Raw genomic sequence first — 25,287 nt, 5'->3', positions numbered from 1 at the left:
GGGACCTAATCCCTCAGTGCCTGTTTAGACAGCTAAACCCAAACAGCCGGCCAGCAGCACCCTGTTCCCTGCATCCCCCCGCACTGTGCCCACTGCTGCTGCCGCTGCTGCCAGGTCAGTGGCTTTGGTGCCATCACCCCGGGAGTGGTGTGTTCCTGCCACCCCTGGGATGCTCCTCTGCCCACACCTTGGCTGCTGCCAGCCTGACCAGTGGCTGGGTCCTAGCAAAAGCTTCACCCAGAGTAGGGTTCAAATCAGCCTTAATTGCTGTAAGAATCTAGCAGGGTTTACCAGTTGTTAATTGTACTGGGTGATTTGGGGTCTTCAAAGACTCACACCCTCTCTTAATTTGTTTTTGTTTGCAGCATGCTCTCCTGCTTACTCTGGTTAGCATTAAGCTGTGAAATTGCTAATGTCAGACAAAAAGTCAGTGGATTTTATTGATTCTTCATGCTTTTGCAGCATGCTGCAAGAGCCTTTCACTAGACATGGAGGATGCCTGGGAGTGGCAAGATGGGTGTGGGCCAGAGCACATTCCCCATGGCCACATACCCTGGGAAGCTGTGGGGGCTGGCCCTGATCTCACCAGTGAGGTCCAGCCAAGGGCCTGTGTCCAAACAGAGGCAAGTGCTGTGCCCACCAGCTGGCAACTGGCTGCCATTCCTGGAGATACTGGAGTTAACCTGCATCAAGTGTTTTCTGGGAAATGTACTCCATGAAGGTGGCCCTTTTATTTGTATGAGTCAGCCATTGAAATGCAGGTTTGGTTGTTGCAGCCTGACCTGTCCTCGTTGGAAAAATTGTGGATCCTGAGTTTAGGGTGGCTCTGGTGCCTTGTTGTTGGAGCACATCCTGACAGAGTTTATGGTCACCTACACCTGCCCTGGTGGCCATCCTTCCTAGAATGGCCATGGCCAGTAGCTGTCTGCTGGGTTTCTTGAACTATGGACCATGACACCTTTTTGGGGAGCATTCAGTTGGGGTCACAAAGGGTTTGTGCTTGCCAGGGGAGAGCTGTCTCCTTTGATTTGGTTTGTGTTGCCCAGATGTTTACCCAGCTCAGCCAACAGTTTGGCACATGAGCACATCCACTGACAGGCAGTAAAAACATAGTTTTTTCTTGGTTGCTGCCTGAGCCCTCAGGGCTTCTTTTGCAACCCCTGTAGTGGTGTGGCTTATTCCTGCTGTGTATCTCATATTGCAGACACCTCTGGTTTCCCTCAGCCCCCATCCTGGGTAAAGACAGGCCCACAGTGGCCACTGGGAGCCCAGTGGCCTGGTAGACCTCCCAGACCTCCCATCCCTGCATATGCAGTGCCTGGACAGCCCAGCTGGAGCCACAGAGTTTCTTGGGGCACTGTGGCACAGACCCACATTTTGCATCCAAGAGGAGCTGAAATCTGCAGCAGCCCCTCTGTTTGGCAATGGCTTTGCTCCTTGAGCATGGGGCAAGTGCAGAGACCAGGTGCTGACTGTCCCACTGGAAGGGATGGAGGAGAAATTTTGCAGGAGCATCTGCCCTCCCCCTTTTTCCAACAGCAAGCTTTTAAATGAGCATAGATGTTTTCTCTAACACCCCACCAAGAAAATATTTAATATTTTGTACTTCTTGAGTGCTCTTAACTGTTTCTATCTGCAAGGAAGGGTGTAGTTTTTGTCGCTGAGCTTGCTATCAACATATGAATTTGCCTGAGGCAAGACAAGCGTGTGCTGTTTCTCATGATTTATACAGGCTATAGGCAGTTTTTATTCCCTGAAATCACTGTGTAGTTAATACTTCCTCCTTGTTTGCTAATCTCCTAGGCTCTGTTGTATTTCCTTCTGGTTACTGTCAGGTACTTGGTGCTGCAGGAGCTGCAGTAGTTTAAGCCCACAGTCTCCATCCCTGCTCCTGTGGCCAAACCCAGTGCACCCACACTGAAACAGTGGGAAGGGGTCGGCCACCCTGGGGACAAGTTGATTAAGAGGTGGCGCATGGGGATGGGGGCATTGGACAGGCATGGGCAGCATCCCAAGGCTGTTGCCATTTCCAGGGGCATGTGTGATGGTGGCCCTATCATAGTGGGAGTAGGCATTGGTGTTGGTGCCATCTTGTTGTACACCCAGGCTGAGGGAGAAGGACCATGCACATCACCCCTGGCATTGGACAGGCATGGTGAAAGCTGGTGCCTAAGGGAAGAGAGAACTCAAAATAGTTAAGCTTGGGAGGGAGCAGCAATGCTGTGGCAGTTCCCCACCCCCAATACAAGGAAATTGTTAGCTCCAGTTACATCAAAACCATATCAGAAAAATATATCATTGCTTGAAACAGAATATACACAAAGCAGGAGAGACAAAAGTGCCCTCAGACCCCCTCACTTGGAGTTGCCTCCCAAAAGGGCTTTGATGGGACTGACCTTCCCCTCAGTCTGCTCTTACACTGCTCCTGTATTTGCATTAGCATGGGAGACAAGGGGAAACAGCCTCAGGTTCTATCCTCCTGTTATTTACAAGGATAAGCTGGGACTTGATACAGCCATGGAGGTTTTTGTTTGTGGGTTGTTTGTTTGGCTTTCCTGAAGGAAGAGCCTGTGAGAAGTATGTTCTTCCCTAACAGAGCATCACTACATTTTCCTGGCAGACAGTCTGCTCTGTCTGCTGAGGTAGCCTGAAGAATCAAAAAGATTGACAGCAAAAATATTTACTTCAGAATTTCATCACTGTCAGGTTTTTGGGGTTTTGGTTTTTTCTGTTAGTTTTGTTCTTCTTTATTTTTTCTTTTCTTTGTTGTTGTTGATAAAGGAATGAAGCTGTGAAGTCAGCTCTCTTCCTTCACTGTCTACAATCCTTGTACCAAAACCTGATTCTTTGAAGAACTGTGTGAGGAATTAATGCCAGGCTGCAGCCCTGCGTGCAAGGACTTCTTACATCCAGAGCTTCATGGCCATAGAGCAACATCACCTCACCAAGAGAGCCATAGTCATGCCACACAGTGTGTTGCTAAACTGCTTCCTAAAGCTGAGCTGAACAGCCAAATGTGAAATCTCCCGGTCAGATTTATTGGAATGGCCTGGTGACATTCCCCAGAGGACTTACGATCTATGGTGATGGATGACGCCGATCCATTAACGTAGTAATCTCTGGGAAAGATGTAATTGTCGTTCTGCATCCTGCAGTTTCCCTAAGTTTTTCTGAACATGTAATAGCACACATTGCAGCGGAAATTGCTGGTGAAAAATGCTGCACTAAATATGTCAGGGCCTCTATATCCTACGCAACACACTCCTCTCCTGGAACCATGCAGCCATCATTACGATAGGGGAGGTGATAATAACAGAATTTGGTATGCTGCACTCATCATGATGTATGTTCTCTCCAAAGGTTTGATGGAAAAGTGTGGGCAGGACTGACCTTGTTTCCTCTTGCAATACTCACTTGCAAAATGTATTTGTGTTGACTTGTTCACAGAATCAGAAAAATGTTATTTACTTTTACCTGCAATAGCAGTGCTATTTTTACAGTGCTAGTTGCCCTGCCTGCATTTCCTGAAACATAGTCCTTTTCCTCTGAGTAGTCTGAGTCTGGATCCCTGATGACAAAGAGCCTTATTACTTTTTTGTGTACTCTTGGCATGGTTTGGAATAGTCTCACCTCTGTGCACTGCAAGCAGTGTGTTGGTTGGAGCTGGGATACCCAGTTGGAGAAGACTGCTTTGAACTGGCTGAATGATCTTTGTTCATGGAGCATCAAATTAGTAAAATTCAGACATCAACATTCCCACTTAGGAAAACAATATTAAGTGCTCTGGCAGCAAAGAAACATGATGAAGAGGGAGAATAAGGCATATTGGAGAAATGCAAACACAAGCAGTGGCCAGCAGCTGGACTGAAAGGGAGGGCAGCCCTGTGCCACCTCAGTGAGGGGTGTGGGTGGATGTGTGCTCACTCATCCTTATGAGTGATTGCAGCGGTAACTGGAACCCAGCCTGAGGTCTGTGCTTTGTGCTAATCATGTGCCAAAATGATTGGTGGCTGTTAGACCTCGCAGTCAAATAGATAAGGCAAAAGGGACTAGAGAAGTGCTTGCATGTGGGGCATTCGTAGGCATTACAGGTAATGCCATTTATTGCAATCTGTAATTGCAGAAAGACCTGAACAAATTAGAGAGATGAGCAATCACCAACCATGTGAAGTTTAACAAGGGCAAGTGCCAGATTCTGCTCCTGGGATGGGGCAACCCTTGATGTTCATACAGACTGGGGAAAGAGAGGCTGGAGACCAGCATCTCGGAAAGGGACCTGGGAGTCCTGGTTGATGGAAAGTTGAATGTGAGTCATCAGAGTCCTGGCAGCCAGGAGGGCCAACTGTGTCCTGGGGGGCATCAGGCACAGCATCACCAGCTGGTCGAGGGAGGGAACTGTCCTGCTCTGCTCTGCACTGGGGCATCCTTGCCTTGAATATTGTGTGAAGTTTTGGGCACCATGATGCAGAAAAGACATTAAAGTTACTGGAGATTATCCAGAGGGATGGTAAAGGGTCTGGAGGCAAAACTTTATGAAGAGCAGCTGAGGTCTCTTGGTTTGTTCAACAGGAAGAAGAGAAGACTGAGGGGAAACCTCACTGCGGTCTTCAACATCCTCACAAGGGGAAGCAGAGGAGTAGGTTCTGGTCTTTTCACTCTTGTGATCAGTAACAGGACTTGAGGGAGTGGCATGAAGTTGTGTCGGGGGGGTTTGGTTAGATACCAGGAGAACGTTCTTTACCTAGAGGGTGTTTGGGCACTGGAACAGGCCCTCAGGGAGGAGGTCACAGCACCAAGCCTGACAGAGTTCAGGAAATGTTTGAACAACACTTTGAGGAAGATGGTGAGATTCTTGGGGTGTCCTGTGCAGGGCCAGTGGTTGGACTTGATGATCCTGATGGGTCCTTTCCAACTCAGTGTTTTCTGTGATTCTGTGATAACCTGGATTGGTTGACTGAACAACAGGAACCTCAGTGGCACTGAGATGCAACATGACATATTTTCAGTATTTTCTGTTATTTATGTATTATTTGTGGTCAGAGCCATCTGTCAGAGGCATATTTCACAGTTCAGTCTATGAGCTTCTAGGAAGACACAACTGGTCTTTGTGGGTGAAAACACGTTGAAAGGTTGTGAGGTTTTCTTGTTACATCCATCAGCACTGTCAGACTGCATCTCATGCTGGTGGTATTTTGAATACAGTCAGAATTCATCTGACATCTCGTACATCATGGCACGATGGGAGAAGAGGTCAATTCTCTGCCCCTCAAAGTCAAACCAGGAAACCCTTGGTACAAATGCTCAGTGTAAAATGATGTGAGATTCAAAGAAAAATGCTGCATTTTTTCTCACATTACAGGACATTTTTCCGTCCCTTAAACAAAATCCTTGCAGCTGCTTAAATATTTTGCAAGGATAAAAGTGTGTGGCTTTTTTTGCTTAGAAGTTTTTTCCATCCACACATTATGAGGCAGAGTGGTGCATGAATGCTTGAAATCTGCCATGTGCATACTTTCTGCTGAGATTTAGTGCTGTCACGTAGCTGATGAAATGTTAGGCTTCAACATTATTTTGGTTTATCCAAATAATGGGGTGGGTGAGAAGGAGATTCGGTCTAATAAATTTGAAACTATGAGCATAAACTTGATTTTGACGCGCCAAGCTGAAGGAGTATTTGGTTATTCACACTAATGGGGAAAGATAAAGTATTAAATAACCACCTTTTGCACAGGTGGAGGAATGACTCCTCTACCCTTCTGCTCCCCAGACAGCACCACAATACTGCGCCTTCATATCGGCCTGTGCTCCCAGGTTACACCCTGTCCCACAAGGGAGAATAAGCTGATGAGTCTATTGTTGATCCCCAGCTCTTTGGCCCATTCCTAAATCTTGTCATTTGGGACAATATCTGTGCCATCAGAGTCATCAGAGCTGTGGGCAGGAGAAAGGGTTTGCCCTTATGGCCCACCAGGGCAAGCTGGGTGACACTGTGTGTGGTTAATCACGTGCACATCCTTAACCATGTTCATAAGTCACTGGAAAGGATCTGCAAGCTGGAAGGTTCAGTTTTTCGCTTGGTTTTGCTTTTCTTTTCATTATTTATTTATTTAAGGCAGCCTGTATGAGGATGATGAGAGGTTATGTGAAAATGTGGCTTTCAGTTGATTTAAGATGAGTTACAGAAGTGTTGGAATTTGCCATTCTAACCTCCGTGGCTTTAAAATATAATAAAACTGGTTTCTGTTTGTTCTTCCTCTCTGTCTCAAGAAGGTCCAGGCAGCAAGACAAGCTTAAGGGAAGTCCCCTCCCAGCCCTGTGTGCACCAAGAAAAAGTGGTTTGTGACTGGAGCTGGGGTGCTGTAAGGAGTGTATGGAAAAGGGTTTGCAGTGAGTCTGAAGAGCTGGGTCATTCAGGGCACTCAGGGTACTGGTGGCACCTTGCTTTGTTTATGGAGTTTGTACTGGTGAAGCTGGTTTACTCCTCAAGGTGGGGGTAGCCTGATGTTCTTCACTTTTGTGTCTAGTTGGGAGACAGATAATGTGGTCAAAACTATGTTGGTATAATGGGGAAAAGTCAGATGTTTTGCCTGTAAAAGTGCTGTAGCAACATAAGAATTGAATTTTAATTTTACCTCACTAATCTGTCAGCTGAGACTTGGTAACTGGTCCATAGAGTCCCTGTCCCTCATACCAGAAGCAAGACAGGTTCACATAAGCAAGAAGAGATGGGCAGTGGGTGGCAGCCTTTGCCACATGATACCAATTCTCATCTGGATGTAAGAAAAGATCAAGTGAATGTAGTAAAAATATCTGTGCCTGGGATCAGTGGAGAGAGCCAGGACAAAATAGTGAGCCAAGTGTCTCAGAGCAGTGAACAAACCTTCACTGGGGAACTAATGAGGCTTTGAAGTATTTTCACTGATATTAAACTTGGAAATTCTTTTTAAGGACTGAGATGCTTTAAGGGCTGTTTAATAAAGCACTTGACTGGGAAAGGAACAAATATTTTATTAGGCTGACATTGAGTGCTTTTTGTTTCAGGTTTTGGGGGAAGCAGGACTGGCAATTATGTTTAATTGGTATCCTTTTCCTCTTGTTATCATTGGTGTATTGATTGCTGGGAAAACAAAATGCATGGGTTTTAAAATTTACTGTAAAGTAAGGGCTCTCTTGTTTGTTTTGTTTAGCTCTGTGTACACAAACCAGCTCATTTTTCTTTGCTTTGCTAGGGAATATAATGTTTTCATTGAAAGCAATACTAAATAATCAGTTAAATGGTGTATTTAATGACAAGAAAAATTCTTTAAAATATTTTTTCCCATAGGAAAATCATGCACTTCACCTTTTGAGCCTAAGAATGCTAGCATGAGTCTGCATACTTCCTATGATCTTACTACAAAAGTAAATGTTTGGTGCACAACATATGTGATAGCTATGGAGGTTAAGGTTTGGTAAATCTCAGGAGCTCTATTGCAAGACAGATCCGTAGAGTAAGTTCAATTTTTCCCTCATATAATTTTAATTTAGACTTTCTTGGGCTCCCAGTCCACTGTCTGTCTTCCCTGTGGGAAGCTGACCTACTGTGTGAGAAGAGAACCTGGTAGATGAGTGTAGAGTGGTGGATATTGTTTATATGGACTTGAGGAAGGCCATTGTCACTGTCTCCTGCAAGATCCTCACAGACACACTGCTGATGGGGGGGCTGGATGAGCACACAGTGGATTGGAAACTGGCTGAACAGGCGGGCCTAGAGGGTGGATGTCAGCAGCACAAAGTACAGCTGGAGGGCAGTGATAGGGGTGTATTCCAGAGGTCAGTACTGGGTAGTCCTGCTCAGTCTCTTCATTAATGGTATGGATGATGGGAAGAACATACCTGCAGAAGTTTGCAGATTGCACAAAACCATCAGGAGTGTTTGGCACATCAGAGAGTTGTGCTGCCGTCCACAGGGACATCAACAAGTGGGAGGAATGGGCTGACAGGAGCTTCATGAAGTTCAACAAGGGGAAATGCAGAGTCCTGCACTGAGGACAGCTCCAGGCACCAGTACATGCTGAGGGCTACCCAGCTGGAAAGCAGCTTGGCAGGAAAGGATCTGGGTTGTCCTGGTGGACACCAGGTTGACCATGAGCCACAAAGACAATGGGCTAGAGCATCTCTCCAGTGAGGAAAGGCTGAGAGAGCTGGGACTGTTCAGCCTGGAGAACAGAAGGCTCAGGGGGAGTCTCATTGATCATAGAAATACCTGAAGGGAGGGTGCAAAGGATGGACCAGGATCCTTTCAGTGGTGCCCAGTGGTCAGACCAGAGGCAACAGGCACTAAATGAAACACAGGAAGTTCCCTTTGAACATCAGGAAACACTTTTTCTCTGTGAGAGTGGCCAAGCCCTTGCACAGGCTGTCCAGGGAGGTGGTGGAGTCTCCAAAAGTCATGTGGCCATGGTCTGGGACAAGCAGCTCCAGGTGGCCTTGCTTGAGCAGGGGAAGTTGGACCATGTAACCTCCTGAGGCTTCAATCCATCTGTGATTCAGTGATGCACAGTGGGGCTGAGAGAGAGAGAGGGGAGCCCAGCAGGACTTGCCCAGGAGCAAGCAGCCTTCCAGTTTGGTTTTTGGGAAAATCCTGGTGAAAGGATGCTCCCCCAGGGCTGTGCAGGCAGCACCTTCCCATGGCAGGTGCTCAGGGCAGGAGGATGATTCCAGGGCACTGACGCATCTGTCCCGACACAGTGCTGGAGCTGCTGACATTCCCATCCCAAGGGACTACGTCATGCTTTGGAAGGAGGCACCTGCGCACTGCCAGCTGCACTGAGTGAAAGATGATTTAAACAGGTACTCCTGCAGTCCCAAAACCAGTAACTTGTCTTCCCTGCTGGAACAGAAATTTGGAGCATGAAAGATGCACTGAGTCAGAAGCTGGGTTCAAAGGGATGTCACCAAACCAGGTGGCACGTGACTCAGCAGTAATTATGGCTGGCAAATTTGTATTTGTCCTTCACATGTCAGGTTTAATACATCAGATTTCTGTGCACTCTCTGCACCTTGGAATGTGTGTTCAGCTTACTGGAGGCTAAGCAAGCTGATGCTGTTGAGGCATTTCTGTACTGTACCAGAGCTAAAAAATAAACTGCCATTGGAAAGGTTTTATTTTCATCAACTTGCTGCAAGGTTCCTCCAAGCATGATAGTTGAGAGACCCCAAGAACTGGAATATGCTGCAGATACAAGAAACCTGCAAATTTGGGAATAGCAAGATCAATCTCAAATAATTTCAAGGTAGCCCTGTTTTTATAGTGCTGGCTTACATGTAATACTATATATGCTGTGAGGAGTGGTCCTTTTGGAAGTAGAGCTCATCAGTTAAGTGTTACAGCCAGTTAGTGAAGTAGTTTGTGAATGGAACAGAAGGAAAGGGAAGGGAAGGGAAAAGGCATCTGGCAGTGCAGTGGCAATCTCTGTCATGCCTGGGGTATGTCACAGTTTCCACTGCAAACATAGGGGGTTTTGTGAGTCTTTCAAATTGGATATAAAAATTCACTACAGGTTGAAATTTGTCAGGCAAATGTTCTGTTCCTTCCACAGCATTTATTGTCTGTCTTGTATATATTGCCCTTGGGAGTAAAGACATTGGTTTCATGCCCATGACAGGATTTTTTTTCTCAATTGTTCTGATTTGTTTTTAAATGAGAAAAAAGTGAGTTCTCTCCTCTACAGAATGGATTGCTAACTACAGACTGTTGACAACAGCAATATAGTTTGCAAATATATGACTCTAACACGCTCTTTGCAGGTGATTAGCCTGTGCAATAGGCAGACTGTATTTATTCAATTGAACTATTTAAAAGCCCAAAGTAGAATCATAAAATCATAGAATCGATTGGGTTGGAAAAGACCTCCAAGATCATCGAGTCCAACCCTTGGTCCAACTCCAGTCCCTTTACCAGATCATGGCACTCAGCGCCACGTCCAATCTCAGTTTAAAAATCTCTAGGGATGGTGAATCCACCACCTCTCTGGGCAGCCCATTCCAATGCCTGATTACTCACTCTGGAAAGAATTTTCTTCTGTTATCCAACTTAAATTTCCCCTGGCAGAGCTTGAGCCTGTGCCCCCTTGTCCTATTGCTGAGTGCCTGGGAGAAGAGACCAATCCCCACCTGGCTAGAACTTCCCTTCAGGTAGTTATAGACAGTGATGAGGTCACCTCTGAGCCTCCTCTTCTCCAGGCTAAACACCCCCAGCTCCCTCAGCCTCTCCCCATAGGGCTTGTGCTCCAGTCCCTTCACCAGCCTTGTTGCTCTTCTCTGGACTCACTCCAGCACCTCAATATCCTTTCTGAACTGAGGGGCCCAGAACTGAACACAGTACTCAAGGTGTGGCCTCACCAACGCAGAGTACAGGGGAAGGATCCCTGCCCTGGTCCTGCTGGCCACGCTATTTTTGATACAGGACAGGATCCCACTGGCCTTCTTGGCCACCTGGGCACACTGTTGGCTCAGTTAGTCAAGTCCCTGCATTTGAGAACGATCATGCTGTGTGCCTGTGCCGAAGCAGTGCATACATATTGTCAGTGTCCCATGTATAACGTGCCATTTTGCACTGCTGTAATGATTTCCTTTCCCTCTCATTCCCCCAGGGCTTAACTGCCTGGATAGGAGCCTTGACACAAATAGCTTCCCCTCCCGGAAGGATCCGTAATGCAGTGGTGGAAAATAAGAGTACCTGTTGCATGGGCTGCATTGGAGCCTTGTTATTTGTCTGGCATCTTTTGAAGTTGGCTGATGAGGTGCTGATTTTCATTGCTCCTTGGCAGCGTCCAGCTCATCCTCCATAGTGTGGCTTCCACAGGGTGAGAAGTAACATGGGGCAGCACATAGATGTGTAGTGAGCAGGAGATGTTGTGCAGAGGGATGGGCAGAAAAGGCTGTGGGTGTAGCTTTCATACTGGCAGGGATATCCAGGTGTAGCCCTCCCTTCTTTCTGGCTGGTACCAGAATGAATTCTGCCCATCTTTCCAATGCCTTTCTCTCCTTGCCCTCAGTTAATTTTGAATGGTGCTTCCTAAATCTTAGCAGGGCATTGCTGGGTGTTTGCATTGAGGTGGAAGAGGGCAGTGCTAAACCAGGATGCTTCCCTGGTGCCCCTTGGAGAAGACAGAGAAGTGCATCCCCAGTGATTCCACTTCTGTGATGACCAAGGTGGGGCCATTGAGCCTCTTTTCTAGAGCAGTGGGACTGTGTTTGCGGTCCAGCTGTGAGCTGGCAGGAGAATGAAGGCCTGCTTGCCTTAAGAAATATCGTATGGGTCTCCTGTGTTCTGCTTGTCCCATGTCTTGGAGAGGTTCACCATCAGCCTTTCTGCAAGCAGAAGGGAACAGGGCCCACTGTCCCTCCTGGTGCCTCTGCACCCAGCTGACATGTGTGGGTTATCAAACGCAGCACCACAAATGGTGCAACACAAGGAGAAGGCAAGTTCACCATTATCTGTGACTTGGTTACCCCTTTGCCCTTCAGTGCTTGAGGTTTGCACTGCTTAAAAGGCTACGTGGGGTAGCCAGGATTGACAGTCCCAGGTGCCTGAATGAATAGATGAATCAGTGGGAAATGTGCAAGGCCAACACTGCTGAAATCATCTGTGGTTTGCATGTATGGGAGAGCCCACCCACGCATTATTTGCCTCCTAATAGTGCCATGTATTTGATACATGAAAGCTCGCTTCATTCAAATACATTTTTTCTATCTCAGCAACAAAACACCAGTAATAATAACATGGTAAAGCCTTTTTTTTATGGCTGAGACTATAGAGACCAAAATCTGTAGGATGGGAGACATTTCATAGTTGGTTGGTCCATGTCAGTATGTGTCCTTGTTGCCCAATTGCATATTTACAGCAGAAGGATGCAGAAACATGGGTCAGGCTTTGGCTGTTGAGGCAGCTGAGGATGAGCAGGCTCAACCCTGAGCTCCTCCAGAAACCTGTGTGCCAGTAGGGTGCAGGTTGGGTATGTGGTTTTGTGGTGCACCGAGGGTGCTGTGGTGGCAAAAGCAGCCTGATGGGGAGCGGGGCATCCCGGACCCAGCATGATTCTCCAATCAGATGCAGCCCATGGAGGTGCTTGGCAGGTCTGCTGGCCTCCTGAGGGGTGGTGGGATGTCCCTGTCAAGGGTGCTCTCACCATAGCCCTTGTTAATGGGCTTCTGCAGAGCAGAAATGAGACATTTGCTCCTGGCAGGAGGATCAGTGACATTAAGCAGTGAGTTCTGTGAAAACATTAAAGTCCAAATACAACCATAATTTTGTCTCGAAGCTGCCCCATTAAGTCAAGATTTCTAGTTTTCTGCTTGTTACTGTGTTTATACTGAAGGGAAACACTATTTTTCCATGAGATACTGAGCCAAGCATCCCACAAAGGGAGCATAAGAGTCCTTTCCCGTAGTGTGCACAGCATAACCTCAGCTCTGTGTAGACAGTGAGGTACAAGCCATGGTAGGGACAAGCAAGCAGAGCACAGGGAAAGCTGCACACGGTGCTGTGCTGTGGGCCGACACCCAGCAGCCCTGAGAAAAGTCTATTGCACAGCCATCAGCAAGAGATATAAAAATAAGCTAGAGTTATCACTAGCCTTTCATGGCATTTTTGTATAGCTAAGGTACCATTTCCTGTACAGTTACACACATGAGTGCGAAGTGCCATGAACTTAACCCTTATCAGCACCCGATGGGAAAGCTTGAGTTGGTTACAGTAGGGCTCATTTCAGGTTGCAAGCTTCTTTTCAATTAGAACAAACATCAAATGAAATACAAAATAAGAAAGAGAAATTAATTGATTTTCCAGCACCGAGGTATGGTAGACAGGAAACTTGAAGCACTTTCACTGGATTATATTACCTTCTTTTGTGTGTATTAGGGACATGAAACTTACTTTGAAAAACTGGGTAACTGAGTAATTTACGTGTAGTGAAGCAGCAATTTTAAAAGGCCCCCAAAGAAACCCAAGCCCAGCACATACTTCAGGTTGATTTTTATTAAAGGAGAAATATAGTATAGCTATTGCTGTTAATACCAATACTGAAAATTTACTTTAGTTTCAATCACTTCCATGTTGATTTAGGGTTTTGTAACTGTCTACACGATGTATGTAGTATATAAAAAAGGACTCCAGGAACTACAAAACACCTCTTTGGAGAACTTCAGTCTCTCTTGATCTCAGATATTGAAAGGTTTCCTCATTTGAGGCTTGGGGACTTGGATCTTTTTCGCTGTCTGCTTACTGACCCTGGTAATAGGTTGTTTAATCTCAGAAATGTTTAGCAGCCCTGGGATTCCCTCCCAAATGAACATGAAAATTGCTTTACAGGGAGCCAGAGACAAGTTGTGCTGGGACTCCACTGTCCCTGGCAGCCAAGCTGCAGGCTGTGGGCAGGATCAGGAAATATTTTTAAGTGTGTATATATATTTATATCTATTTATGTTAAATTTTTTTCTGTAGCAATGACATGCTCAAGAAACAGGTGTACTGGAAGATACACTTCCACATGGGAAAGGTGTGGCGAGGGGGGAAAACCCACCCCAAACACATGAACCTGGGTCAAGGGCTGCACCTCAGGTTTGTCTCCTTCCCCTTGCACAGGGGGGCCCTCCCAGAGGTCGTGCAGGACCACAAGCTCACCAGGGTATATTTATAGATCCCAGGAGCATACAGGATTCCGTGTGGAAAACAATATTTGACTATGCTTTAAAAAAAACCAGCCAAGCCCACAGGCATTTCTTCAAGGTGTCTGATGGTGATAGATGAGCTCTTCTTCCCCTCAACTCAATATTTCCTCTGCCTCCAGCCCTGTCGCCTTTTAAAGCAGCAGTGGGGGGATTTTATTATGTTTTATACTTTCATCTTATGCAGTGATCTGTCTCTCTCGTTCCATGGGTCCATCAAGGAGGTTAATCCCTCAAGTCTCTCACACAGCGTAATTTTCATCTTAATTTTTCTGTTTCTCAACATTAAATGGGTTTGCCAGGGGAACAGGGGGTCATTCCCTTTCCCTGCCAGATCATTAATTCTCTGTGAAAACACAGAGATCTCAAGCGAACAGAAACATCAGGAAGAGCCAGTGTCGTGCAAAATACTCAGCTGTGCTGCAGCAGCTGGAGGAGCAAATATGCTGGTGGGTGCTGCAGAGACCAAGGGGTTTAAAATGGTCATTTGAAAGACAGGGAGGGAGAGATTATATAAGAGCAGTAGAAAATGGCTTTTTAATTCCATAATAGAAACGACCATGTCTGTTCTTTTCAGCTCGAATCTGCTGAGCTGTCTCCTCATTGTCTTTATTTTTAGAAACAATTGCTCTTCTTTTTTTTTTTCAAAACAGCATTGGCCTCATATTTTTTATACTGATACTTGTCACTTTCTGAAAAAGGAATTTTATTTTTGCTTCTGTTTTCCAGTGCTTGGGCATCTCTGCCTCCCTGTAATCTGTTTCAGCCAAGGCTTGAAAAAAGAAACAAACAAACAAAACCCCTCAACCCTGTATTTATGAATGTTTTCTGCAGAACATTTCATGAGATGAGAAAAATCCGGAATTATTCTCCTTAAGCCAGCAGCAGGAGGGGAAAAGAAATGACTCATCTGTTTACTTTTAAAAATCCTTTTTAAGAACTCAAACACGCCTGATAAATTATTAGCATTTTACCCAAGCAGCCTCTGCTGTTAACTCCTGGCGTTTCTGTAGGTAGCCTTGTGCTTACCATAGCATCTCACTGCCAAATCCAAGATTTACAAATCTCAGGAGAGGCTCAGATTTCCTGCTTCCCTGCCCTGGGCATTTTTTAGCCTCTGTTTGTGGTGTTTGGGTTTTTTTTTCCTTTTTCCCTGTCCTCTTTGCAGGTTTGTTGATCTTACAAAAATCTGCATAAGCAAATCACTTCTGAAAGGACCAGAGCCACAGAGCCCTTCACATACTCTCACAGGCACATCTCCGAGCTGGGTCTCTACCCATCCAATTTTGGAGTGGCACTGCCCTCCCTGTCATCTCCTGTCATCCCAAAGCCAATGTGCCTGCAGGTGGGAGTGTCTCGCTCCCCCAGGCCTGGGTAGCCAAGCAATGGCACATGATTTGCTCATATGGAGCAGAATTCAGCTGTGTGCAGGTGAAAAATGTAAATTCGGGGTGCACCGGTGCTTTCCTATGGTAACAGAGTTGAAACTGAGCAAGTTTCCATGGTGATTATTACTACAGCAGGATTTGCTGCACACTTTGGGAGAGGCACGAGCAGCACGAGGTGGAGTGGATGGGCATTAGCTGAAGTCTGCTGGCACCAACTCACAGGGCAGAAATTATTTATCCTAAATAAACGGATGTGCAGGGCCATTAATTTGCTCGTTTGTTTTTGGTTTGGGTTTTTTTTTTCCCAGGGGGAGGAGGGTGTTAGTCTTTAAGGGTAATAGGCTGCAAATTTCACTGTAATCATGAACAGAAACCATCTATGCTCTTTTTTTAATTGCCATTTGGTTGGTTGATATAAAAGAGTCAAAGTGTCACAATAAAGTTGCTTTGATTTTTTTTTTAAATTCTTCAGGTATTTAATGAATCAGGTGCCTGGTTTACATTACTGTGTCTGTCTAGCTCTGTGGCAGGGTGAATACTGGGGTTTGGATTAGTTTAGCTTTGCTATTGCCTGGCCATGCTCCTTTCTGACCCTGTACACAGAGGTGCTGTACACACTGTGCAGCACTCTCCCACTTGCTTTTAGTAAATCCCAGCAGGATGAAAAAGGGACAGGTACTGAAGGGGAATCAAGTACCCTGTGCCAATGTTGAAATATTTCTTGGCTGAAATATCTTTAGAAATAATTTGTTTGTGGGGCTTCTGTTGAGTTAAAACAATGTGCTGTCGCTGAGCTCTGCCATGCACTGTCATTGCATGAAGCTTTGTTTAAAAATATGGAATGGGCATCCCGAGTCCTTGTTTCAGGCTGCATACTGGGAGGGGCTTTTTGGCTGCAGGCAGTCCTTGAGGCCTTTAAAATTATGTGTGTTTATGGCTAAATATAAGTTCCTCAAAACTCTTTGCACAACACTCACGGATGCATGTATATCCAGCATCTCTGTATATATAGAGCTCTGTGTTATGGAGCCGAAGCCTGAAACAGAAACATTTAACAGCCTTTCTGTAGTGATGGGGTCTTTAAAGGCAGTTGTACATATTATTTTAGGGAGGAGATTTATGTGGTGCCTAAAATATGTTTTTTGGCTTGCAGGCCAAATTATGTGGGTGCTGATGCTCCTGGCAGTGTGGAGCCACCACGGGTCCCACTGACAGCGATGTAGAGGTGGCGTCAGCAGAGCCCGAGAAGCCCTGCGACATGGAGGAGCTGTACAAGGATGCCCCAAACCTGCCCATGGATGTCACCAATTCGCCCTCAGCAATGGCCAACAACAAGCTGGAGAACGGGGTGGCCCAGTTGATCACAGCAGAGGCCTGGAACATCAACTCTGCTGACCTGATGAAGAAAGCCCTCTCCCCACTGGTGACAGTCCCTGCACCCTCCATCCTGACGCCGCCGGCCGAGTCACAGAGTGGGGTGGCCCTGAAGGTGGCGGCCACTGTGCTGCAGCCCATCTGCCTGGGGGACAGCCCTGTTGTCCTGCCCATCCACCTGCAGGTTGCTGGCAGTGCTGCCCCGCAGATGCCAGCCACCAACGCTGCCACCCCGTACGTCATGACCACCCAGGGCCCCGTCCCGTTGCCTGTCCTCTTGGAGCAGCATGTCTTCCAGCACCTGAACTCACCGCTGGTACTGCCCCCGGGGGCTGCTTGCCCTGCCAGCCCCCTGCACACTGGCCTTTTCCCCAGCACCACCACCCCTGTTGGGCAGCCCCAGCTCCTGGACCCCAAGCCCTCTGGCCAAGCGCAAGAGTCCGTCCTGCCCCCTGTGTTTCAGACACCAGGGTTTGCCGCTGTCCTTCAGGACCTGTTTCCCTCACAGGGCGCCCTGGGCTCTGGCCCCTGTCAGCCACCCCCTGACTATGCCACCCTCCCACCCCAGGCCTTCAGCTCGCCCCTCTCCCCACTAGTACCCCCTGCCACACTGCTGGTGCCCTACCCTGTTATCGTGCCCCTGCCCGTCCCTGTCCCCATCCCCATCCCTGTCCCCATCCCTGTGCCCCACGGCGCCGAAGCCAAGGCAGCCCCTGACCCGCCCAAGCCGCCACTCTTCACCCCCCACTCCTGCAAGGGCACCCAGACACCCCTGGAGAAGGAGGAGACGAAGCCCTTTGAGCTCCTCCACCCACGAGAGTTTCCCCAGCTGAGCCGACACACTGTCATCAAGATGGGTGGTGAGAACGAGGCCTTGGACCTCTCCATGAAAGGGCCGCCTGCGCTTCGAGCCAGCGAGGCCACCCTGCCCCCGCCCGAGGATGGGGCCCTGGACCTGTCCCTCGCCTCGTGCCGCAAGCCGGGGGTGCCCCTCGGGGAGGCGGCTGGCCCTGGCACCTCCACCACGGCTGAGGTCAGTGCCCACCCCGCGCCGGACAAGCTCCCCGGCCCTGCTGCCCCCTTCGCCCCCTGCAAGCCCCCGGAGGCGGCGGGCAAGGTGGAGGGCAGGGCGGTGGGGGCTGGCACGGCCGAGCTGCTGCGGCAGCCGCAGAAGTGGCTGGTGGAACCCGCGGGCAGGGCGGGCTGCGAGCCCAAGGCCGCCAACAACATCGAAATCGTCAGCACCTCGCAGACAGCCAAAGTCATCGTCTCCGTCAAGGACGCCGTGCCCACCATCTTCTGTGGCAAGATCAAGGGCCTGTCAGGGGTGTCCACCAAAAACTTTTCCTTCAAAAGGGACCTGCCCCAGGACTCGGTGCTGCAGTGCTACGATGTGAAGAGCCCACCCGAGCCCCGTGACAGCGCCGAGGCCCTCAGGAAACCCGTCAAAAACAGGAGCGTAAAGCTAAAGAAAATGAACTCGCCGGAGATACATATTCTTCCAATCAAGAAGCAACGGCTTGCTGCCTTTTTTCCAAGAAAGTAAATTATGGGTTTTTAGAATTTTAAGATTATTATGAGAAGAAGAAAAAAATAATAAAAAAGATGCACTTGGTTTTAAACTCATTTAAAACTTTAAACTATCTTTGTAAGTTATTTTTGGGGAAGGGGGAGAGGATCGGATGTAGAGTCCCTATAAGCTGGGTTGGGGTTTTTTTTCTCTCCTTTTTTTTGTTATCAAATTTTGACTTTTCATGGGAAACTGAATAAAAAGCAACCTATTTTTCAAGCAGATTGCACATTTTGCAGCTTTAATGGAGTAATGGATGAGTCAGAGGGGTAAGAGCTATTTTCACTGCCGTAAAGTGCTTTGATGATGTAATTCTTCATAACAGTCGGAATGGAAATTTCAAAATAAATGTTTGTACATGCTAATTGGTTGCGGCATTGTTTTGTCATTTCTGAATCGCTTTCAGTCTACAGAGGTGGTTGTGAAAAAGTCTGTAAACTGTAAAGCACCGCAACTGACTTGTGATGAACGCAAAATGTTAAGAAAAAATAGCAGGCTAAGAAAAATTATATTGTCCCACAGAACTGTCAAAGAGCACATTGCAACAGCTGCTAACGATGCACCCAAACAAGCTACTGGAGAAGTGAGAGCTGTACAGCCTAGTGTGCACCTAAGCCAGGTTCATTGCGAGAGACCCACGGGAAACCATCTTAAATATTAAGTAATGTTATCAGTCAGTTGAAAGAGAAAAGCCTAAAAGTCAGGGGAATTTGGTTGCCAGGTGCCAGGGAAAGAAAAAAAATCACATAATTTTTCCCAGCCTGACTACAGATACATGGAAAAATTGTTTATTGTTAGTTTTCTAAGTTTCTTTGATGGCTGAAATCAATGCACATAACGGAGCAGAGCTGTGTAACTTTATAACTCGGCAGTGTACAAGCCGCCCACGTCAGTGGAGAAAATGTGAATGTACAATTAAAATAAAAAGTTATGCTAGGTTATGGTTTTGCACTTGTGTATGAGCTGGAGATGCATTACTGACTGACTGTTGGCTTTGAAGTTCACACAGCTCACTTGTAAAAACCCATCCTGATGGAACGGAAAATGTGAGAGCAGGAGAAGCATTTTTGGTGGGCACTGCTTTTTATGTGACTATACCTGTAGAAATTTTTTAATTTAGAATTTCAAATTACATGTTCCCAGCACTGCATCAGGACTGTCTAAATAAAAAAAGCCATTGTAAACCCATCAGCTGGATGCCGTCACACGCTGTGCCTTCCTTTGCCTCTCTGCATCCAATCTACTGCCAAGACTCCTCTTGAACAGCTTTGGGAAGGTTTTGGCAGCTGTTCATACAATGAGAAGTTGCACAAAGAAGCGGCTTCAGGGTCTGAAGTCTAATCACACCTTCAGGCACCAGTGTCATGCCAAAATCTGTTTCAGGTTTTGATGCCAGCAGACACCAGTTCAATATTTGGAAAATGCATCTGCACCAGGAGGTTAGGAAAGGTATGCTGTTTCTCTTTTCCTGGGCTGAAGGATCACTGCCCTCTTGCTTAATACAGAAGTGAAGGACTTCCACATTAGCATAGCATCGATTCTCTCCGACTCTTGCTTATGTATTTTTAAAGCCTTTTATTTTCCCAGAGGTGGCAGAACTGACAGTGTTCAGAAAAGCATAAGGTGTTGATGGATTCATTAATGTTTAGTCATCTGACTGTATTTTTTTTAATCTTTTCTTAATTGAAAATACTCTGCTACTTTATTTTGTTTCTTTCAAGAAACTGCTGATGCAATGTGTCATCTGGTTACTGCGGTGCAAATGCTGAGGATTTCAACATCCCTTGAGATGGCCATCCCAGTTGTCACTGTCCCTATCTGTTTCAGCTGGGCCCCTTCTAGAGTGACAAAAACTTTCTGAAAATGTGATTTTTTTCCCCAGGACTACACCAGATCATTTAAAAATAAGGCAGTTACAGCATTAGTTGCTGCCATTTCTCCTTCACAGTTGACAGAAGCAAGTTCAAAAGAAGTTTCCAGGATACTTTTCTGATTTTTTTTTAAACAAGTATGTGCTTCTCACACTGGTGGTTGCATCTGCTGCACCAACTGCCCCAATCCTTGCCATCCTTATGTGTCATTCCCTGCAGCATCCTCAGCAGGCAGAGGGAGGGCATCCACTGCTGCCCCTCCTGTTGGCCATGGGCACTTGGGACTGGCAGAGCAGTGCCCATCAATGACACTGGCTGCTGGTGTTCAGGTTTTCCCTCCTCTCCTTCCCAGGCCTTTACTGGGAACATCAATGCCGAGGCTATCTCCCAGCCCACTCTGCACACAGTGGTCTGGTTTAACTGAATTTAGACCACAAGCTCCAGAAACCCCGACAACAAATTAGGCTAAATCAACTTTATGACATTATAAACCCATACAAGCACTGTCAAAATACCCAATGCCTGGGGGCAGCTAATTGAGTTTAAAGCCAACTGGTACTGGTTTTAACAGCAGATCAGACCAGCAGCCACGTGGCTGCATTTTGCCCCAGGCCCTTGGAAGAGCAACTGCAACCTCCTCCCTCTGAAACAGGGTTGAGGAAAACCAGAGCAGGCTCCAAATATCCTGGCATCCCCCTCTGTCACCCCAGGACTGGCCTCCCCCAACTTTACAGAGCCATCTCCAGAATGAGCAAGCTCCCTGACACTGCTGGTTGCCACCACTGTCCCCAGGGCCACCCAGTGACAGAGGCTGGAGCCACCCCCCTAGAAATGGATAAGCAGAGCAGACTGGGCTCACCCACCCCACTGTCTGGCTTTTCCATTGCTGCAGTGGCAGGGGGATAGTCTGAATAGCATCCTGCCAGAAAGGCTTACAGCAGCTCCCACTCCCTGCCCTGCTACCCTTTCAGGCAGCCACAGCCTTTAAGGCTGTGTCATGGAAAAGAGGAGGGACACACCGGCACCTCTTCTGCTGCTTAACTCTGTTGGGCAAACGATGCTAAGTAGGGACCATTTGCCTCCCACCATCCCTCCTGTGTGAAGCACAAGTCCTACATCCCATCGCACGGGGGAGAGGGAACCACAGAACAAGGTACGTAATGACACCAAGATTGAGCTCTTCCACCTCCTCCTCCTCCTCGCCTCTATCAGCAATTACAGATTTTGTATATTGGGCCATTAATTTTCTACAGGGCTACATTTTAACTGCTTCTGGAACTTCTGTATGAGGAGGACACTGAGCTGCACTCGTGATATATGGAGGTTCCATTACTGGTGGCTGTTAATGGAGACATTAATACCTCTAGTGAAGTTGAAGGGAAAGTCATTAAGCTGTAATGGTAAGAGGGAAGAGGAAGACGTTTTACAATGATGGGTATATGCAAGAGGGGGGGAGAGAGGGAGAGAGGAGCTGTGCCCTCAAGGGCAGCCCTTGTTGGCTCCAAGCTTCCTATGACTTGGACTTTGGGTGTGAGCTTTTATTAGGGGGAAAGTGAGAGGAGATGGCTGCAGGGATTCCCCTCTGCTCTCTTTCCCCTGGCAGGCAGGGGCTTTGCCAGAATCCAGAAACTGAATCCAAGGGAGGGAGCAGGGCTATGCATCTCATGCGAAGGTCACAGCACACGGCAGCCTCAGGGGCAGGAGAGCTCAGAAGTAAAAGCTTTCCTCTACCAGGAGTTTTCCTCCACAAGATAGTTGCTTCCCTTCCTCTGTGCTGCCCAAGGCACAGCTGCAGGACTGGGGTACACAGCTAAGGCTTCAGCACATGGAGCTAGCTGTTAGCAAAATAAATTAATCCAAGAGAAGAATGAGCAGTTTCTCAGCCAGGGAACTCACCTGGACCAGGCAGTTTCTAGGCTGAGAGAACACCAAGCAAATCCCTGCAGAGGTCTGACCCAAAGGGGATCAAGGATTGGCTTCACACTTTTACACCTGAAACGTTTCAGGGGAAACGCTGGCATAAAGTGTCCACTGAGCACCTCAGAGAGGGATTCAGAGTCCATGCCTCTTGACTTGCATAGAGGCACCTCAGGACAGCGAACCAACAACAATAAGCAACTCATTAACAGTTCCCATGAAGAATATTAGACAATGAAAACAGCATAAAATAACATTGCATAATATCCTGGTGCCAGATGTTTTACTTTCTTTTTGTGCTCAAGTTTAAAAAAACATGCTGAATGACTCAGTCAAAGATCTTATTTTCCTCTGCCTGGGATCTGTTCCTGCCTTCCAGATACAGTCAGCCTGACATCATGGCATTAATGATGTTAATTTGTGCAATTTGCTTTTTTCACTCACCTTTCACTTCTTTCCCAGTGATTCCCCCTCCTTTTATTTAAAGTTGCATTTAAACTGTACCACATACTTCTAATGCTCAAGTTTACAATTCAGAGTAGTCTGAGGCAGTCCTACACACACAATCCCCTAATTTTAGTGCAGAAAACGTATTTTTCACAGTTGTTAAAATTATGGTATTGCAATCCTCCTAGGAAAATCCATTCTGTTGTTGAACCATCTGAAACACTTCTTCATGTTTGAGGAGAAGTATTACTAATCACTAAAATATTTAGCACTGCTTTGTGCCCATATAACCTAAACTCTCCTAGAGTAATAGCTTAAGATCCCAGTACTGAAATGATTAGGATTCTTTCAAACTAAGTAAGACAGGGAGCAAACAGCAGGGTACAACCTAATCAAGTATCTGGAAAGGAGGACTATTTTCCAAGTTGAACATAAGTTTTCACTTTTTAAGTGTTTCCAGTTAAATGCTGGTAACAGACATATTGCATCTCCACATCAGCCTTGCATTGCTCCCCCTTGCTCCTGGGATTACCGATGTTCCTCAGCCCACAGCTGTCTCAAAATGGTCACATTTTCTGCATTGTTTCAATATCATCCTTCCTACCACATCCTCATGGACGGAGTTCCCATCTATCTTTGCTTAAGGAATGAAGGCAATGTTTTGTCCTAGTCTGCCATCTCACAGACCAAAGGTGTGCCACTGGACACAAACACACAGGTCCTCCTTTCTAGAGCTTATGTACCCCAAGAACGCCCCTAGAAGTCCCATCAGTACGCAGGAGAAAGCTATTAATTTTTGAGGTTTCTGATACACAAGTAATTCTTGATAATTGAAACCAAAAACCCCCAACATACCTGCATTCACAGCTATAAAGGTAACAGGTGGATTTTTTAATTTTTTAAATAAATGTTTCAAAATAAGTACTTTGAAAGCTTGGTCACAGAGCACACTCCAGTGTCAGAGAGCATGTGCCTGCCCTTCAGAGACCCTCCACATCTCAGCCATGATGGCACAAAACCATGACAGTCACTCTTAAAGCCCTAGATATGATGCATCCACCACACAACTCGAGCATGTATTTGTGTACATGGGGGTCAGGGTGGCATTAAAAAAGACCAAGACAATATTTAAGTGCTTGATGTCTGCTTTTTGCCACAGCACTCTGTGCAACAACTAAGATCTAAGAAAGCAGAAATATTCTCTATGAATACTTTTTTTGGCTAGATATTCTGGACAACTGGACCTCCAAGCAAGACCTTTTGTGTGGTAGAACATGGGACCTGGCCAACATTTCTTAGTTAGTATAATGTTCACCTGAACATTTCCTTCTCAATTCCAATGAGGTCTGTCAAAAAAGGACTCAAGTAAGGGGGTTGTTTCAGCTTACTTACAAAACACAGAACTTGAGGTGAGGAATTACCTCACATGTATTGAGACTCCCATGATAGTGGTTAATAAAACCAATAGAGTCTCTTTGTAAAGCAGATATTGGTATCTTGTCAGACCACTCATACCCTCAACTCAATCAGGACAGGAAGAGACCTCCACGAACTAAAAGGAGAGAGAGTCTAGCCAACTATGATACAAAGACATGAAGTTATATGAAGTCAAATCCAAGCCTTTACTCCCAGGTTTTGGCTCCTCGACTGGTCTGGCTTTAAAAGAAACCATATCAAGAGGGAGTTGGTAGCAGCAGCTCAGTCAACTAAGAAACAATTTAAGGACAGAGAGTGTATGTCCCAAAAATTGAGTTGGGAATTACAAGGATTCAGCCCATGTTTTCAGATAAAATCATGTCAAGATAAAGGACACACCCCTGACATTGTTCAAAAATGTCTGTTCCAAGATTTTCCCTTTAAAATCTCAGCTCAACACAGTCAAGACACAAGTCATGACTCAACAGTGCATCTGAATCTGAAACAGTTTCACTTGGTATATCCACCTGGTTTTCTCCTTCCTAATTTTCCATTACTTCATTCTTCATATATTTTCCTTCCCGTGTTTATTGCATGCAAACCCTATCACTCATCCCAGGCTTGCATTTCTGTTTTCTTTCAAAACATTTAAACTTTCCCTAACTTGTTCATTTCCTGTAGCCAAATACCACCCAGGCAATTACAATTAATATACTATAGTGAATGCAAAGATGTATGAAAGCAATATGGTCCCCTTGGCTGAGCTGGTCTCTGGAAAATAAGCAAATAGCTGATAGCAGCCAGTTAAGAAATCCCAAAACAAACAAAAAAACTAACATCACAAACCAACAAAAACTCCCCAAATTAAAACTAACTAACTAACCAAACCCACAGCCCCCCACCATTACCCATTGAGCCTAATAAACACCTATGTCCCAGTATGCTACAATTACCTATCTAGTACCTCACCCCTAAAGGACAAGAATAAATAAACGGTACACTACAATTAAACATTTATTTATTAATTTCTCCCTGCCCACTATTTTGTTCAAGTGAGCACATTAGAAAAAGACAGACAGACAGAAAAGCACTTTGTAGACAATGCCTTGAGTTACATTGAGCAGGTGAGAGGCACCTGTTCATAACAGAGCACCACCCATGTGCCCAGGCAAGGGCTGGCATCAGTAGCAACAGTTGGTACATAAATCAGAGATAAAGCAAGCAAGCTGCAGAGTCCGCCTCTTATTTTTCAAAACATGCAGCAGTAAGAAGTACATGGAAGGATACTTCCCTCAATACAGTCTCAAATAAGAGGAAGAGTTGTTCTGTAGCACTGGTTTGGAGAGACGGAAGTTGAGGAGGAGTTCAGTCTTGTTTGAAAACCCCATTCTTGGCAATCTAGCTCAGTCCTTAGGGAAACAGAGTCCCTTTATAACTACTCATAAAACTAAATATACAAAAAGGAAAAATGTAGTAAAATCACGACCTCTTGCCTTTGAACACCATTTTTAAGGTGTGCCACTATTCATTAAGAATTTTCCCACTGCCTTGCCAATTGGCTCAGCTTCCATATGGAAGGGTAGATGAGTCTTTG

The 25,287-nt window shown here is 46.3% G+C and overlaps 1 protein-coding gene across 1 annotated transcript in view; it reads left to right on the top strand.

The window, feature by feature from the left end:
• RAI2 (retinoic acid induced 2) overlaps window positions 1-18,098 on the top strand; it is a 46,811-nt gene extending 28,713 nt beyond the window's left edge. Inside the window, exon 2 of the mRNA XM_071569495.1 lies at window positions 16,252-18,098. Within this exon, the coding sequence (XP_071425596.1) occupies window positions 16,357-18,018 (1,662 nt within the window). The 5' untranslated portion in view covers window positions 16,252-16,356 and the 3' untranslated portion in view covers window positions 18,019-18,098. The remainder of the gene's footprint in view (window positions 1-16,251) is intronic.
• The last annotated feature ends 7,189 nt before the right edge of the window (window positions 18,099-25,287 follow it).

Source organism: Pithys albifrons, chromosome 1 (genome assembly GCF_047495875.1).
Source record: "Pithys albifrons albifrons isolate INPA30051 chromosome 1, PitAlb_v1, whole genome shotgun sequence".
Classification (NCBI taxonomy): Eukaryota; Metazoa; Chordata; class Aves; order Passeriformes; family Thamnophilidae; genus Pithys; species Pithys albifrons.
This window is presented reverse-complemented; position numbering and strand designations above follow the sequence as displayed.